At 38.7% G+C, this 16,671-nt stretch overlaps 1 protein-coding gene across 1 annotated transcript in view; it reads left to right on the forward strand.

Annotated features, from left to right (window-relative positions):
- Nucleotides 1-218: 218 nt before the first annotated feature.
- Aqp9 (aquaporin 9) overlaps nucleotides 219-16,671 on the forward strand; it is a 42,725-nt gene continuing 26,272 nt past the window's right edge. Inside the window, exon 1 of the mRNA XM_046461417.2 lies at nucleotides 219-349. Coding sequence (XP_046317373.1) covers nucleotides 239-349 — 111 coding nt within the window. The 5' untranslated portion in view covers nucleotides 219-238. The remainder of the gene's footprint in view (nucleotides 350-16,671) is intronic.

Here is a 16,671-nt window from a genome sequence, read left to right on the forward strand (position 1 = left end):
TCAGGTTCTAACTCACCAATTCAAACGCATCAGCAGCCAATAGGGAATGACCATTTCACCAGAAGAAGATTAAGTCACTCTTCTAACTACGACAGTATTTGGACAGCCAGAGAACCTCACTGGAAATCTCCAGAGATCTGCCAAGAGTAGTCTTAAGTCTCCATGTTCATGTGCTGGTGAAGGTGAGGACCAGAACAAGCAGGTACTGGTGTAAAGTGGTCCTTGGAGAAGCCCCAAGATGCAGACTGAGAAGGAAGAGACGAGGAAGAGCTTCAAGCAGAGGCTGGCTTTGAAGAGCAGCTTAGCCAAGGAAACGATTTCCGAGTTCCTGGGCACATTTATAATGATTGTGAGTATTTCCTGATTTCCTAAGTTCTGACCCCATAATGTTTCCCTGGCTGCCATGCAACTGGCACAGAGTTTTGCTTTGTTTGGTTTTCTTTAAAAAATTATCAGATTCATCTCTTCCAAGAAGCAGCAAGTTACCTCCTGGCTGTTAGGCTATCTAGTGGCTGTAATGTTAAGTTTTCATTTACTCATGACATTCTTCATAGCAGTTAATGGGTCAGAGGAAGGGAAGTGGAGTGTTTTCATTTCAGGTATTTTCTTACACAGAATCTAAAATGGCCCTGTGATTGAAAAGTCAGTTGCTACAAGTTGTTGTTGTTGTTGTTGTTGTTTTCCATTAAATAATTGATTTGTATCCAGCTTGCTTTCTAAGAGCATTGAAGTGACTTGGTCACCTGGTATAGTGGCGGCAAGAAGCAGCTTACCAGAAGAGGTGCTTGGCAAGGGTATGTTGTCAGATCCTTTGACTTTTAATAAATTAGAATCTGCACCAGGTTGGAACCGGGTATATGCTGTAGTGCAGCTTTGGTTCTGTATCATTTCCCCCTCTAACTCAAACAAATCTCTATAAAGATTCTTAAAAGGACAGTTACCAGAATCTTCTAGATATAAATTAGGGGCTGATTTTAAGAAACTTTAAGGATTTGTCCACCGAAAGATGTGCTCAGCTACTAACAAGAACTGTACCGTGTGCTTCAGTGTCACAGACTCTAGGCTTTCGTCCTCTGCATGTTCTAACATTCTCTGGATCCTGAATTTTCAGTTGGAGTCAGATCATTTGTGAGTAGAAATTATTGTCACTTGGCATTTGGCTACTACTGACTTCAACTTGTTAAAAAAAAAAACACTCAAAGATTTCTCTACTCTATATGTTATACTTTTCGTAAGGTTGTAGAAAATTGCTCATAAACTTTGCACATTGAAAGTTCTTTGCTTGGAGAAAATACATACTAATTTAGAAAATAAACTTGTATATGTCAGGCAAGCCAAAATTGAGAAAGGACATGAACTCAGAAATTTGAACTAGGGTAACATTAAGAGAGAATCGGACATTTTCTGATCCCTGAGAGACTTTCTACTCCATTCACACAAGGATTTGAGGAGAGTTGGAGACAATTTCTTACACTCCTCACCTTCCCCTGGCAGGAAGCCCTGGTTGCTCTGACCATATTCATTCTCAGGATTTAGGTAAGGGGAGTTAGAAGGAAAGGGGAGAAAATAAAAGCCAATGATTCTTTCCATTCTAGTCACTGTTTATTGGAAAATCACTCTAGGCAAGACAGGGATTCTTGTGTCATAATTCTTGACAATTGGGCCCCAAAGAAAAGAGCAGTTGTCACCACAGACTGATTTCAGCCCTATGGTGACTTGTGGTTCTGAAAAATGAAGCAAATTCAGTTACCATGCTCAGTCCTCTGAAGAAAGTGAAAAGGAGGAAGTGAACTAAACATTTTTTTTCTGCAAATGGAAAAGTTAAGTCTCCTATTTCTATACACACACACACACACACACACACAAATTGTTTTATGATTCCAGTATTTTTTTATAAATACTTTTTAGATTTTAAGAACCTTTATTTTTTTACTTATTTATATGTGGAGCTGAGAATTAAACCCAATGGCTCACACATGCTAGACAAGTGCTCTGCCACTGAGCCCCAGCCCCAGCCCACTAATTCCAATCTTTTGACACAGAGAAGGTGAAAGTTGCTTTGAACCATTCGCTGCTCTGCTCAAGAAGCATGTCTTTTCAGTGTGAGATTATGACAATATATTTTTTGATTTTCAGGCTTCCTGTCTCATAACTCCCTCCCCAAGGTTGTTCATAGAAACCTTAATCATCCCTGCCTTTCTATCTTCAAGCCAGCCATAAAGAGATTTTTTAACTTACCTTGTCTGATAGTGGGTTATAAGACCCCCATTTCAGAAGGGATCCTGCCCTAGACCCTTGAGGAAGGAATGCTACTTAGAGGGGCTGAGAAGAATCTGAACAGACAAGGCTGGGCTGTGTTTCCCCATCTAGTGTTTTTGTTTGTTTTTAATGCTAGGAATCAAAACCAAGGCCTTGCGTGTGCCAAGCACACACTCTATCCCTGACTATCCCCCTTCCCCCACCACCAGTCTTATAGCATTACATCATACTCTTTGTCCAATCATGTTTTCACAAGGTGATCCAGACTTTAATCACATCTCTGCAATCAAGTATCCTCTCCATAAAAATTTATAAGGAGAGCTAAACACATGAGGTTCCTGGGGGGTGGTGCATCTGCAGAGGGCATGGAAGCTCAGCCCCACCTCTACATGTCTCATTCATCTCTATCTTCATCTTTGTAACAAATCTGTAAACCTAAGTAAATATTTCTCTGACTTCTATGAGCTGCACAAGCCAACTAACTGAACCTAAGGAGGGGTCATGGGAACCCCAAATTATGGCTGGTATGTCAGAAGCACAGATAAGACAACCTGTGGCTTATGAATGCCACCTACTGGGGGGAGGGAGTGTGTCCTGGAAGACTATTGGGGACTGAGCCCTCATCCTGCAAGATCTAATACTAGCTCCAGGTAGACTGGGTCAGAATCAAATTGGAGGCCAGTGTCTACCTCAGATCTAATTACTTGCTTGCTGGTAGGAAGAAGTCTGTACACCTTTGGGGGTCACAAATTGTTGGGTGTGGATTGTTGTGTTATGAGAGCAGAGAAAAACACAGTCTATCTTTTCTATACCCAGAACTCAAAGTGGGGGCTAAAGAAATTGTATCTTAATGTATGTTGAAAAATTACACTCGTATCTTTTGGCTAAAGTCAATCATTTTGTGAAAGGATTAATTTCTATGTTATACTTATTTCCTAAAGTGAGCCCTGATATAGATTATAATTGTAATCTTCAGTTTTGTTGAGATCTCTGGAGATGTGTAAACAAGTTTCTGCATAATCTCGGTACTTTTTTTAGCCAATGTGTTTACATGGTTTTGATCAAAGAGTATTCCGATTTTTTTTGGAGGAGGACTACAGGAGATTGAACTCAGGGGCACTCAACCACTTAGCCACATCCCCAGCCCTATTTTGTATTTTATTTAGAGACAGAATCTCACAGAGTTGCTTAGCACCTCACTTTTGCTGAAACTGGCTTTGAACTTGTGATCCTCCTGCCTCAGCCTCCCGAGCCACTGGAATTATAAGCGTGCACCACTGCACCTCGCCAGATTGTTTTTGATTTTTTAGAAAATGTGTATTTTGCCTTGTTTTTCTAGTGAAAATAATTGCATGCTGACAAAGCAGGGAGAGGAAACATTAAAAAGATGGCAAAGGATATGCAAGATTTATCGGTTCTTCAAATTTGATAGAATAGTTTTTCTCCCAGACCCTAGTATTCTGATGTCATTTCTCTCCCCCTTCTCAAAATCTGCTCCTAGGGGAATCATCTCAAACTCATTCACACTATTGTATAAATGACACACATAAGGACCTAGTGGTAGCATTAAGAGAGGAGAAAGTCCATGAAAAAAATCTTTGTAAATTACAACTAAAACCATCCATTTATAAGACAAAGAATTAGCTCTAATTTGGCCTTGTAGACATTCAGATAGATAGGCCTTTCATCGCTACTATTGTTAGGGAAAGGTTTACAATACATCTTCTTTACTACAGAGAAAAATTTTAGAAGCATTGAGTCTCAGTTATAATGAACTCAATTATAATAATTTTATATTAATAATAATAACAATGAATAGTTAGCCGCTTTATTACCACCCCATAAACAGAAAAAAAGGAGGGCTGAAGGAGAGAAAGTAACTGATCCAAATCATAAAAACGTCAAACTTGATTTCTTTTTAATTCTAGAGCCTATACTTTCTGAGCCACTTCCCATTTCTGGAATCCCTTGGGGAACATCCCTGATAAATTGTACTCCCTCTGAGGTGGATGGGGGCCATGTGGTAGCTGTTATTTGCTTGTGAGCAGAGGAGTTGAACTGATGGGCTTGCTGGTGAGATCAGTCATTGTACCCCAGGGCCAGTGTCTTCACAGTGAATAGACAGATGTGAGGTAAAGACAGAGCAGGAGACCTTCAAGGCCTCTGCACCATTGCTTGTGGCCTAGGGACATCCAGTAGCAGACCCTGCATGAGCGCTGAGACCCCCATGGGAACTCACGTTGTCTTCCTGCTCCTGCTCTGTTACTTGACTGCATTATGATCTTGAGCAATGGATTCAATTTCTTTGAGTCTTAGTCTCTTCAAAAGGAGCTAACACTTCCTAGTGTTTTTGTGAACACTGGATACACATTACATGTAAATTTCCCAACAGAGGAAATGCTTGTCAGAGGTCAGCTCTCTTTCCCCTTCCTAGTACCTTTCCCTCATCTATGTGAGAGGACTTCTTGTGTTTGGTCTTCTCTTGTGCATCTTAAGGTACCTTTTCCCAGCTTCTGTGGTGGAGTTGTGCCCATAAACAAAGGAGACCCCATAAATGTGCATACATTAAAATTTGTTCATTTTGGTGCTAGGGAATGAACTGAGGGGTGCTTAACCATTGAGCCACATCCCCAGACCCTTTTTAATTTTTATTTTGAGACAGGGTCTCACTAAGTGGCTTAGAAACTTGCTTTGAACCTGTGATCCTCCTGCCTCATAAAAATCTCTTTGGTGGGCTGAACTTCTTAGACTCTCTAGTCATTTAGAGTCATTTCTCACAGGGGCTTTGTCTGCTCCTCATTATTCTATATGCCCTCCTCTCTTCAAACTTCCCGGTATTCTTTGATGCAAAGCTCATCTTATTGAAAATGCTGAGACAAACAACCTGGAAGCTTCCATATTTCCTCCTGAAGTGGGATGGTATCCTTCCAGGGCTAGAGTTATGAGTAGGTTACATCTCCTCATGAAGTGGTGAGGCCCTAAATTCTTTTCTCACCCTGTCAAGCTTCCACATTAGAGATATAACTTTTGGCATCTTTAAGAGTTAAAAAAAAAAAGAAAGCAACTACTTCTGTTAAAAATAGTAACCTTGATCTGCTGTGCCATGGAGGAAAATAGAAAGGAGCCAACCTGGAACACGGAATATGGAGTGGGGAGAGGAGTGGGCAGGGCGGAGGGAGGGAGGGAGGAAGCAGACGGCCAGTGGTGCTTAAGAAACTTCAGACACCACAAGTGTTTCCTACTTCCTACTTCTGTCCTCCTCCGTGACTTCATGACCAAGGTTCCTCCTTGCTGGGGTCACAGAGTTCAGAGTTCAGAGTTCCATTCTGGGAGGACTCTCAGTCAGATATGCTAGCTATAGAAGCTGTAGGACTTTAAATTATTATTCCAAAGTGTGTTCTGATCTTGGACTAGGTCTTCCTTATTAAGGAGCTTTTGAAACAAAAGAATATATGATCAGGATTCAGAAATAAATAGGAAATTTTTAAAAATAAGCCAGATAAAAGGAGACACGAACTTTGCAGGGAATAATTCAAGGCAGCTTTGGTTTACTACACTATTTATGATCCCCGGGTACTAGTAGGATAGCCCTGAGGTAAGGGTGAGCAGACAGCATTGATCATTTTTGTTGATGGCAGAGCTGAGGCCCAGGTTGATGTGATCATGTACCCTGTGAATCAGCCCAGAGCAGCTGCCCGGCCTTAGGTTCTTGGGTCTCCTTTGTGGTTTTCCTCAAGGGAGGATAATGTGCTCATCTAGGTCCTATTTTCATTTAAATGACCAATTCTATTTTCCCAGATGTTACAGGTGTAATGGAATGAAGAGACTGACCCAAGATCACCCAGCCCTTGAATGCAAGGGTTGGACTTGATATCCTGACTCTAGTCATTCCTAATGTATCATCATTTAATGAGAATTCAATTAACTCCTTTCATGGGAAAGCCCAGGAGTACTTGATTTTTATTTTTTATTTTTTATTTTTTTGGTGCTGGGGATTGAACCCAGGGCCTTGTGATGCAAAGCAAGCACTCTACCAACTAAGCTATATCCCCAGCCCTTAACTAATTTTTATAGCCTACAATAGGTATTAGAGGTGTCAAAGGATGGTTCCACAGAGCAGACATGATCACAACAGGGAAATTATGTAGAAGATTTGCTCTCAGCGTTTCCAGATCTCTGTGTTGCCTACACATTTTGAACCTCTTGTGACACCAGGGTTCTGAAGTGGGTCAACCATGACTTCGTGGCTTTGATGAATGTGTTGACCATGCATTACACTGTTTTTCCTCTGGTGCTTCCTTTTTCTGGATCCTCCTGGACACCATTTTTTTTGGCTTAGAGCAAAGGACCAATACGAAACTGGCCTCTAGAGACCCTATCACGCCTCTCTCTTACTTTATGGCTCATCAGCACCTGCCTTTTCTGTTTCCTCCTTGCTTGGATCTTCTACCACATTGCTTTGCAAAGCCCTCCCTCAGCCTAAGCTTGAGATGATCAAGACTGAAGGTCACACAAAGCTTGAGCTGTCAGTTCACCTGCTGCTAGTAAGTCAGAAGCCTCTGCTGTCAACAGTGCTCTGGCTGATTCTGGCCACAGATGGTGCTATAGTTTGGATTTCAGACGTCCCCACAGAGTCTCATGAGTCCAAGGCTTTGTTGCTAGCCTGTGATGCTATTGGGAGGTGGTAGAACCTTTCAGATGTGGGGCCTACTTGGAAGAAGTTGGGTCATTGGGATATGCCCTTGAAGGGATGTGAGGACGCAACCCCTTCTCTCTTGCTCTCTCTGCTCTCCGGCTGCCAGGAGATAAGCAGCTTCCTCTTCCATGTGCCCCCTACCAGGATGTACCCACCACAGACTCAAAGACAAGAGAGCAACAGTGGACTGAAGCCTCTGAAACCATGAGCCGGACTCTCTCCACCAATTGTGATGTCATGGCTCTCATATAGCAGTTCACATATGAGTGTGTTTATATCTAGACTATTCAGGGATCTATTTGTACAAATGTGCATTTGTGTCACCTGGTTTTTGTTATAATCACTTAGTAAATATCTTTTGTTTTCTGGTATTTTTGTCATTTTTTTTAAATGTTGTCTCAGCCATTTTTAACATTTTATTTCTTCATAAGAAGTATAGAATCTATTTATCAAGTGCCTTAATGACACTGTAGAAAATTTGGCTGAAATTTCATGAAATTTACATGTTATTTTAGGTAAAACTTGACATTTTTAGAATAGTGAATTTTCTCATTCATGAATAGGAAATTGATCTTCTTCCATAGGTTGTATTCTATGCTTCCTATTAAAAGTCTCATAATATGCTTTGTGTTAGTAATACATATCTTTTGTTGCATATATTTCTAGATGCCCCAAAGTTTTTGTTCTATTATGAATGGTAACTTTTTGAGTGTTTAAATAAGTAATTGTTGACATTGGCAAATAAAAAGTATTTATATTTACAGTGTACAACATGATGTTTAAAATATATATACAATAAAGAATGGCTAAATTGAGCTAATGAACACATGAATTACACCCCATAGTTTTTCTAGATGAGAACACTTAAAATACAGTCTCAGTCATTTTTAAGTAGACAGCAAAATGTCACTATAGTTACCACAGTCTACAGTAGATCTCTTGAACTTATTCCTCCTGTCTTGCTGGAATTTTGTACCCTTTGACCAACGTCTTCACAATCTGTACTCTCCAATCCTTGGTAACCACCATTTTATTCTCTCCTTCCTGTCAGTTCTACTTTTTAAGATTCTTCACATGAGTGAAGCCATGTGGTATTTTGTCTTTTGGGCCCTACATTATTTCATTTAATGTGATATCCTTTAGGTTCATTCTTGCTGACCCAAATGACAGAATTCCCTTCTTTTTTTTTTTTAAAGCTGACTAGTATTCTATTATGTATATACTATATTTTCTTAATCCACTCCTCTATTGATGGACATTTAGATTGGTTCCGTATCTTGGTTATTGTGAGTGGTACTGTAATAAACATGTGCTCCTTCTGTTTTTAAGTGTTTGCCCTCAAATTTTTAAAGAAGTGTATTCTTGAATTAAAGTTAATGTAAATCAACATCTCTTCTGAACAACATCAAAACTTTTTCACATCCTAATTCCAATAACCACTCCATCTTATGTATTATTATTGTCTAATATTTAAATTCCTTATTATTTTTGTAGTCAATTTTTAAAAGCAAATACTTATTTAAATTTAAATTAAAATGAGCTATCATTTACTAGATTGCTTGTTAATAATGTCTTCATATATATATTGCTTTCTTTCTGGGCTGATTCTTGTGGAGTACTTTAGGAATTTTTCAGGATGGGTATGTGTGGACAAATTATGTTAGTCTTTGTCTGAGTAGTTACTTGGTTTATGTGCAACACTGAATGATAAATCAGCTGGCAAGTTTTAAATCAAGTTTTAGTCCTTTTTTATTGGCAGGTGTCACCCAAACCTCTCTGTTACTGCCCTTGGCAAAACTGTCTTTGGTCTCATTTTAGTCCTTAAGAATCAGCATTTCTCTGACCACTAATGAAAGTTTCTCTTTGTTTTTTATTCTGACTTTTCACTATAATATGACTAAGGATGAACTTTTCTAGGGCTTCAGGATTCATTGTTCATCTTCATTTTTTGCTACTTCTGGAAAATTCTCATCTTTACCTTGCCTTTCCTGTAGTCTATTTTCTCTTTTTGGAGTTCCTATTATATTTTTATACATGCTTGACCCTCTCACTCTTTTTCTTTATGTCTCTTAATTATTATTTTATATTTCTCTCTTATTCTCTTAATCTATGCTGCATTTTGTGTAGTTATTGTCTCAAATATATCTTCCAATTTACCAATTTCCTATTTGATTGTATCTAATCTTCTGTTTAACATCTTCCTTGAGTCTTTATTTCTGGTAAAATATTTTATTTCTGTAAGTTCTTGGGGTTTTTTTTCTTATTTTCTTTTCTCACATACTTAGTTCTTTCATCTCTTTAACTTACCAAATCTAATATATTTATGTCATTTTAGGAAACTTCATTCATATCCAGTTTTTTTGGAGCTATTCATTCTGTTTATTGTCTGCTGTCATTTGTGAAGTATCTCTTCCTCAGTCTTTTGTAAACTTGCCTTGTAAATTCTTCAGGGAGGTTTTTGTTTCTCTGTGGGAATTCCATGTGGTCCAAAGTTGTATAGTCATTCTTCTGGAGCAGAAATTCACATGCTTCTGCTGGGTTTCCCTGGTATAAGACCAGCCAGAGAAGATTGTTATGAAGTGGAAAACTTGAGAAGATTGATGGATGCAGGTGCCTGTTGAAGAGCATCTCCCAAAAGAACAGCTCTCTACTTCCTTTCTCCTCATGAGTAAATCAAAGACCCCATGCTTTCTCCACACGAGGCTGGTCTGTTTAAGTACTTAGACCTTGAGTCAGCAGCTGAAGGGGAATTTCCCTGTGGTCTTCCCCTTATCAATGAATACAAAGGGCCAGACTTAGCTGGGAAATCTCACAGTTCCAAAGAACTGGGGGAGAAAAGTCTGTTCTGGGTCACTGCTCTAGGGGCTGTAGACTCCAGAGCCAAACTCAATTCTGCCCAAGAATATACTGCTTTTAATCCCTGAGTTTTCATTTCAACCTAGAAAAACTGTTCCTTTCATTGACTTTCAAAGGAGAACTATTTCTTTTTCTACTTTCCAGAAGTGGGTTTCGTTGGTTTTTCTTTAATGACAAAGTTCAGTGCATCACGTTCTCATTACTTGACAAGAAAGAAGAACACAAGAGTAAAAGCAGAAGTTGGCTCCTCTTTACTCATTGACCCTGTTAAGATGCAACTTAAAGTAAAAGGCTGTGAGGAAGAGGAGTCTCATAAAGGTGATATAACAACCTTTAGAGCTGTTCAGATTGCCGAAGCAGTCCAGCACTGAAGCCTACTCAATACATCTAATGGGCACCCAGTTTTATGTCTGGGGTGTGATTACTACAAAGCAAAGCAAAAGATTTAAGAGAAAATATGACTTTGTTAGGTTGGCCAATCATGCTAAGAAATGGACCTGGCATTGCCAGTTGAGAACATAGGACTTGAGGGTCTAGTTCCTCTCATCCTAGAACTAGCTTACCTACTAAGACTTGGTCTAGAAATCGAGACTTTCTTATAATAAAGCCTCCCCCCAAAACTTATGGATCTATCAATAGGTAACTGGTTAAAGAAGTGGACTAGATTCAAGCCAAAGACTCCTCTGTGGCCATTAAAGATAATGTTTACATGCTGATTTGGGAAGACCAAATGAAAAAGCAGGCAGGAAAAGTTATGTGTAAAATACTCCTTCTTGTACAGACACATGCATGCATACACACATACATACACACACACACACACACACACAAACACACACAAAAAAACATTTTTGACAGAACATACCAGAAAGTATTGGTATTAGTTCTCTGTGAAGAATAAAATTTTAAATCTGGGGTGGAGACCAATTTCTTATATCTATTGTGGACCCTTTTGTAATTTGAAAATTTGTACATGTTTATGTGTATTTTCCTTACCCTTTTGGTCCCCATGAAAGAATTTACCCAGTGGAATACACCTCTTCCAAGTGTTTTAAGGAGTTGCTCAAAAGTGTTCTGAAAAACCACTAGTACCATAAGATGAAAATGAGGATAATAAATGATATAAATGCATAATTAGTTTCTTATTCTGACCCTTGGGATTGTGATCAAGTTCCTTTCCAGGTCAGCATCTGGAATGAGTTGAGGGTTGTGAATGCCTAAGGTGCGTCAGAATGGAAAAGGATTGTTTTTTCAGCCCAGTAGAGATCATGGAGTTTAATTGTCTCTCATTTCTGAGGCCTGAGTTTGTTCTTCATACTCTTTTCTACTTGGAGAGTACTGACATTGGCCATTTGCCTACTCACCTGACTCCCAAGTCATAGATTCCTATCTTTTTATAAGCCTTCCCTAAAAACATCTCTTTTCAAGTACAACTGGTTCTCTTTTTTTCCATATTTTTAAAACTACAATTATTCAATCATAGTAATTGTACAAATTAATGGGTTTCCATGGTGACATTTCCATATATGTATATGTCATCCTTTGAATGTATCTACCTCCCCCACTATTCTTATACTCCCCTCTCTCTTTCTTACCTGGATGGCTGTCCCCCTTCCCCTTTCCTAATAGTCTGTTATCTATTTTCAAATCAACTTTTTTTTTTAGTTTCCACATATGAGAAAAAATATACAATATTCTGCATCTGGCTAATTTTGTTTAACATTATGATGACTTGCAGTTCCATCATTTCCCTGCAAATGACATGCTTTGTTTTTCTTTATAGCAGAATAACTCTCCTTTGTGTATATGTGCCATATTTTCTTTAACCATTCATTTGTTGATGGGCACCTAGGCTGATTACATATTTTGGTGTTTTTTTGTGAATAGTGCTACAATAAATTTGGACAAGCAGGTGTCTCTTCTATATGCTGACTTCATTTCCTTCAGTTATATACTTGGGAATGGAGAGCTGGATCACTTGGCAGTTCAATTTTGAGGAAACTCCATAGTGCTTTTCATAGTAGTTGTATGAACTTAAGGGTTTCTTTTTCTCCACAACCTCACCAGCATTTGTTATTTTGGGGTTTTTTGAAAATATCCATCCTGACTAGGGTAAGATGGGATCTCAGTGAAGTTCGATTTGCATTTCCCTGGTGGCTAAAAACATTGAGCATCTCTTTCATATACTTGTTGGTCATTCGTACTTCTTCTTTTGAAAACTCTCTGTTTAGATCATTTGCCCACTTATGATTAGATTACTTGGTCTTCTGTTATTCATTTGTTTTGTTTTTAGTTCTTTACATACTCTGGGTATTAATCCTCTGTCAAATGAATATCAACAAAAGTTTTCTCCTATTCCATAAGTTGCCTCTTTACTCTGTTGATTGCAAAATTCCCATTTGTCAATTCTTGTTTTTGTTTCCTGAGAAACTGGAGCCCTATTCAGGAAATTATTGCCTGTGTCAATATCTTGAAAGATTTTCCTATGCTCTAGTAGTTTCAGAATTTCGGGTCTTGTATTTAAGAACCATTTGATTTGATTTTTCACAAGATGATAAAAGATTCTAGTTTCAGTCTTCCACATGGAAGTCCAGTTTCCCCAGTACCGTTTGATAAAGAGGCTGTGCTTTCTTCAACGCATGTTCTTGGCACTTTTGTCAAGAATCTGATGATATTCAGATTGTGTAGGTACAGCTGGTTCTCGAGGGGTGGCTGATCTCATTTTGACATTCTCTCAAGCCACCAAACACTTTTAACCAGAATTTCCAGATTTCAGTCTTGGTTCTTTGTGACTATTTTTGTTATGACTGAGGAAGTTTTATTTTCCAATTGAAAGACTAACTGTCTGGAAAGTTGTGCATAAATATGCATTCTGTCCTTATAAAGGGAACAAGCAGACCCACAGAGGCAGTGGTTTTGTCACAGGAGGAGCACAGGGTATGGAGTCAGAAAAATCTCACTCCAGATTGGCATGCTGCCACTTAGGAGCAATGTGAATTTTTTGAAGTCACTCAGTCTTTCAGTTTTTAAATGGGAGTGAAGTGGTGGGAGTTATGACAGAAGTGGTATATGTGAGCATGCATGGCCAATGTGTGTATGTGTACGTGCTTTAATATACTTTTCCACATCTAGCAGTTAAAATGATATGCAGTTAAAGTTGGGACCCAAAACTTACTTACTACTTGTGTGAATGTGAGAAGTTGTCTTAATCTGTCCAAGCTTGGATCTCCTTATTTGAAAAATAGAGACAGTAAGATTACTAGACGCAAAAGGTCATTGTGAGACCGGATGGGCTAGTGTATGGAAAATGCGCTTATTTCACCAAAAAAAGCACTCAGGACACACTAGGTGTGTGTTTGTGGTGATTGTTACTATTACCGTTATATGTTTGGATATAGTCACATTACTAGGTAGGTAGATATAAGCAGGTGAAGTAGTGTGGATGTAGGGCATCCATGACATAGGCTGGAAGGACAGGGTTTTCAGAGAATGCCGTGCTGACAGGTTGCCATTTATTCCAGAAAACAAAATGAATACAGAGGCAGGAAAACCTCTGGGAGTCCCCACATTGACTCCCTTCTCAAGGATGAGGATTGTGGATTTGGTCTCTCTGTGACCACTGCTGTGGATAAAAGTTTTGCCTGCAGTCAATCCTTCATGTGAAAGTAGCCACAGGTCCTTCCTCCAGGCACTGAGAGGTTCTGGGGCATCTCATCCCTTGTCTGTTATCACCCTGGCATTTGTGGGGCCAGGAACTCACTGGCACTGAAAGCTGAATGGGTTTCTCTTCACAGACCTAAGACAGGTATCAATACCCCAAAAGTTTATTGAGACAAAGCAGGTAACACAGAAGAGTAAAATGGGTCTGGTGGAGATAGGGAGGAAGTGCCCTGTCTCAGTGGGGACATCTGCTACCCAGACCCTCTCCACTGTGGCCAGAAAAGAGACAATGCTACCAGATTCTCCATCTTTTTAAGAGTAGTCAGAAATCCAGAACTGTATGTGTAATTTTTTTCTTTGAATATTAGCAACAATTTTTTAAAATATTTAAATTACTATGTGGGCCAAATAAAGCACATCAATGGGTCAGTCTCACTCATAGGCCACCTTCAACTATAGGATGACAGTATGTGACTGTGCTCTAAAGATGTCCTTAATCACATTCTACAAAGACAAATAGTCTCTCCAGGAAAGGGCAAATGGAGAGACTGTGGAAGTAGAAGTCTTCTGCTTGGTATCATCTCTTTATGGGATACAATGGTTTGGAGAGCTTTGTCTTCTAACTGATCCTCCAATGTGTTGGAGGCTTGGTCCTCAGTGTGGCAATATGAGAGGTGGCAGGGAAAGGTAGTTAGGTAGCCTGGCCTCCTGTCTTGCTATGTGATTTCTCCCTCTTGCAGATGCTTTTATCATTGTGATGCCATCCACCATTAGGTACTTACCACAGCTGAGCCAGTTATGGAAACATGTCCTCAAAATTTGAATGCTGTGAGCTAAATAAACTTCTTTTATTTATAAAGTACCATACCTAGGGTATTTTTTTCTTATTTATAAATGACAATGAAATGCATTACAATTCTTATTACACATATAGAGCACAATTTTTCATATCTCTGGTTGTATACAAGTATACTAACAGAAAATGGACTAATACCCAAGAGGCCTGCTATTAGAAACTGAATTTCCTCATATGCAAGACCAATCCTTTTCTTTTCCTATCCTATTAAACTCTTTTTCCATCCATAATAATCTCCCATCCTACCACTTGGCAAAATTGGTTGAGGCAATAACATACAAACCATTTTTATTTCAGATAGTATCAGAAGAAAAAATTTGATCTTATAGCACCTTATATACCTATATTAATGTAATCTTAGATTTAGTAATATTATATGAAGTGATTCAATAATTTAAGGTATTGACCAAGTAATTCAATAATTTGAGGAAACAAATCTCAAAAATATTCACCATCTATTTAGTCAGGCCAGATTATAAAATTGTTTCTCCATCTATACTTTCTCTGGGCATAAATGTTTAAGCCGTTCATTAAGAAGTTTATAATACTAATAACAGTACCACAATTCAGCCATAATTTCCTTATGATTCTCATTACTTCTTGGTTTACTACAGTTGTGTATCTTCCTTTCCCACAGGTTTGACAGCTCCTGGAGGAGCTGTGTCTGATTTTTTTTTTTTTACATCCCTGCTACCACCAGGCACCATGATTGCATGATTGACACTCTGAAGATAGATATATATATATATATATATATATATATATATATATATATATATATACACACACACACACACACACACACATACACACATACACATGAAGGAAGGAAAGAATAGCTGAGTAAATTAAGTAAATCTCCTACAGTTTGAATTTTTTAAAGGCAAACTCTGAAGTACAAATCTGGATATGCTACTTGTTTTGCACAGGTGCAATTGAGGGCAGTTTACTGTAAGCAAAAGACACATGTGTTAACTTTAGGTTCAGAATTTCTTTCCACTAGCTGTATGTCATCATTTGAATTACTTAATTTCTTTGTCCGAAGGTTTCTTTAGATGGAAACAAGAGAGATTTTCTCCCACTCAGGTTATTATGAGAACCAAATTATACAAATATGTGTATATATACATAGGTAAATATCTCGCCATATCTCTCTACATGCAGAACAAATCAGTTGATTTAAAATAGGAGTCACTGTAGGTATGCTCTTTTAATGCTGACTTCTGAATTATGAACATTGATATCATGTGATGACAAATTATCTACTTGAAGCCATTTTTAATTTAGCATATATTCCTTTCCTATTTTCAAGATGGTCTGTGGCAGCATAAAAGGTGAAATCCTGATTCATAATTCATGTAACTGGGTTACTGTGCTGCTGCCTACGTGTGGCATAGCAAACATGCCCCAATCTGGTACTATTGGATTAAAGGAGGATATTTGCTTACAGGAAAAGTCTTTAAAGGAAAAAATAATCAAGAAATACTGACTGAGTGAGATCTGGAGGTACTGGGCATTTCAGAATGGCCACCTTACTTCTTTGGCTCTGGTTTAGTTACTTCTTAGGCTTTGGCTCTATTTCTTTGGTTATAAGTTTCTAAAAGGGCAGGTAGGGTTGGGGAAATTGTTTGACTCCATATTGAAAATAGATATGAATTCTAGATAAGTCCCTTCAGTGTTGGCCAGTGCCACAGCAGTCTGTGTGGCTGGTGTATATGGTTCATCAGTGTGGAAAAGGTCCATTCCATCATTATCTCAGAAGCCACCCAGGCCACTCACTTCCAGTATTAGCAAGTTTGATCAGTCTTAAGGTGTAGAAGACCATGAGCCTCAGAAGAGGTACAAAAAAAGGAAAGGGGGTTTAACTCTGCCCTACTGTCTAGTTTTCCACTAGTGAGCCTTTGATCATCTAATGAAAGTTGCTAGAAACCAAGCAAATAAAAAGCAGGAAAACAGATCTTGCATAAATATAAAAAGCTGGATAAAACCATCAACATTATCTTGTTGATCTCTGAGAAAGGAAGAAATTGGAACTGAAAGGGTTTTCTCTCTAGGTCACTGGGAAGCTTAAGTGGAAAAGCTTATGTGTTGGCTATTTTCTGAACCAAGGTGATCACATTTATTGTCACCAGAAAAGTCACTTGACTAGGAACTAGGCTCCCAAATGACCTTCAGCCTCACTCTTTTCTCCTCAAACTGATGTATCTGGTTTACAGTGAAGCCATTTTTACTGGATAAATTGATAACAGATGGCTGCTGCCTGGGGTCTCCAAGTTCTTAGCTTTCCTGGACAGTCTTTGCTTTCAACAGACAAATAGAAAAACTGGTGCATCTCTCCTGCATC

Source organism: Marmota monax, unplaced genomic scaffold (genome assembly GCF_021218885.2).
Source record: "Marmota monax isolate L192 unplaced genomic scaffold, Marmota_monax_Labrador192_F-V1.1 WCK01_AAM20220418_F8-fsc00001, whole genome shotgun sequence".
NCBI lineage: Eukaryota > Metazoa > Chordata > Mammalia > Rodentia > Sciuridae > Marmota > Marmota monax.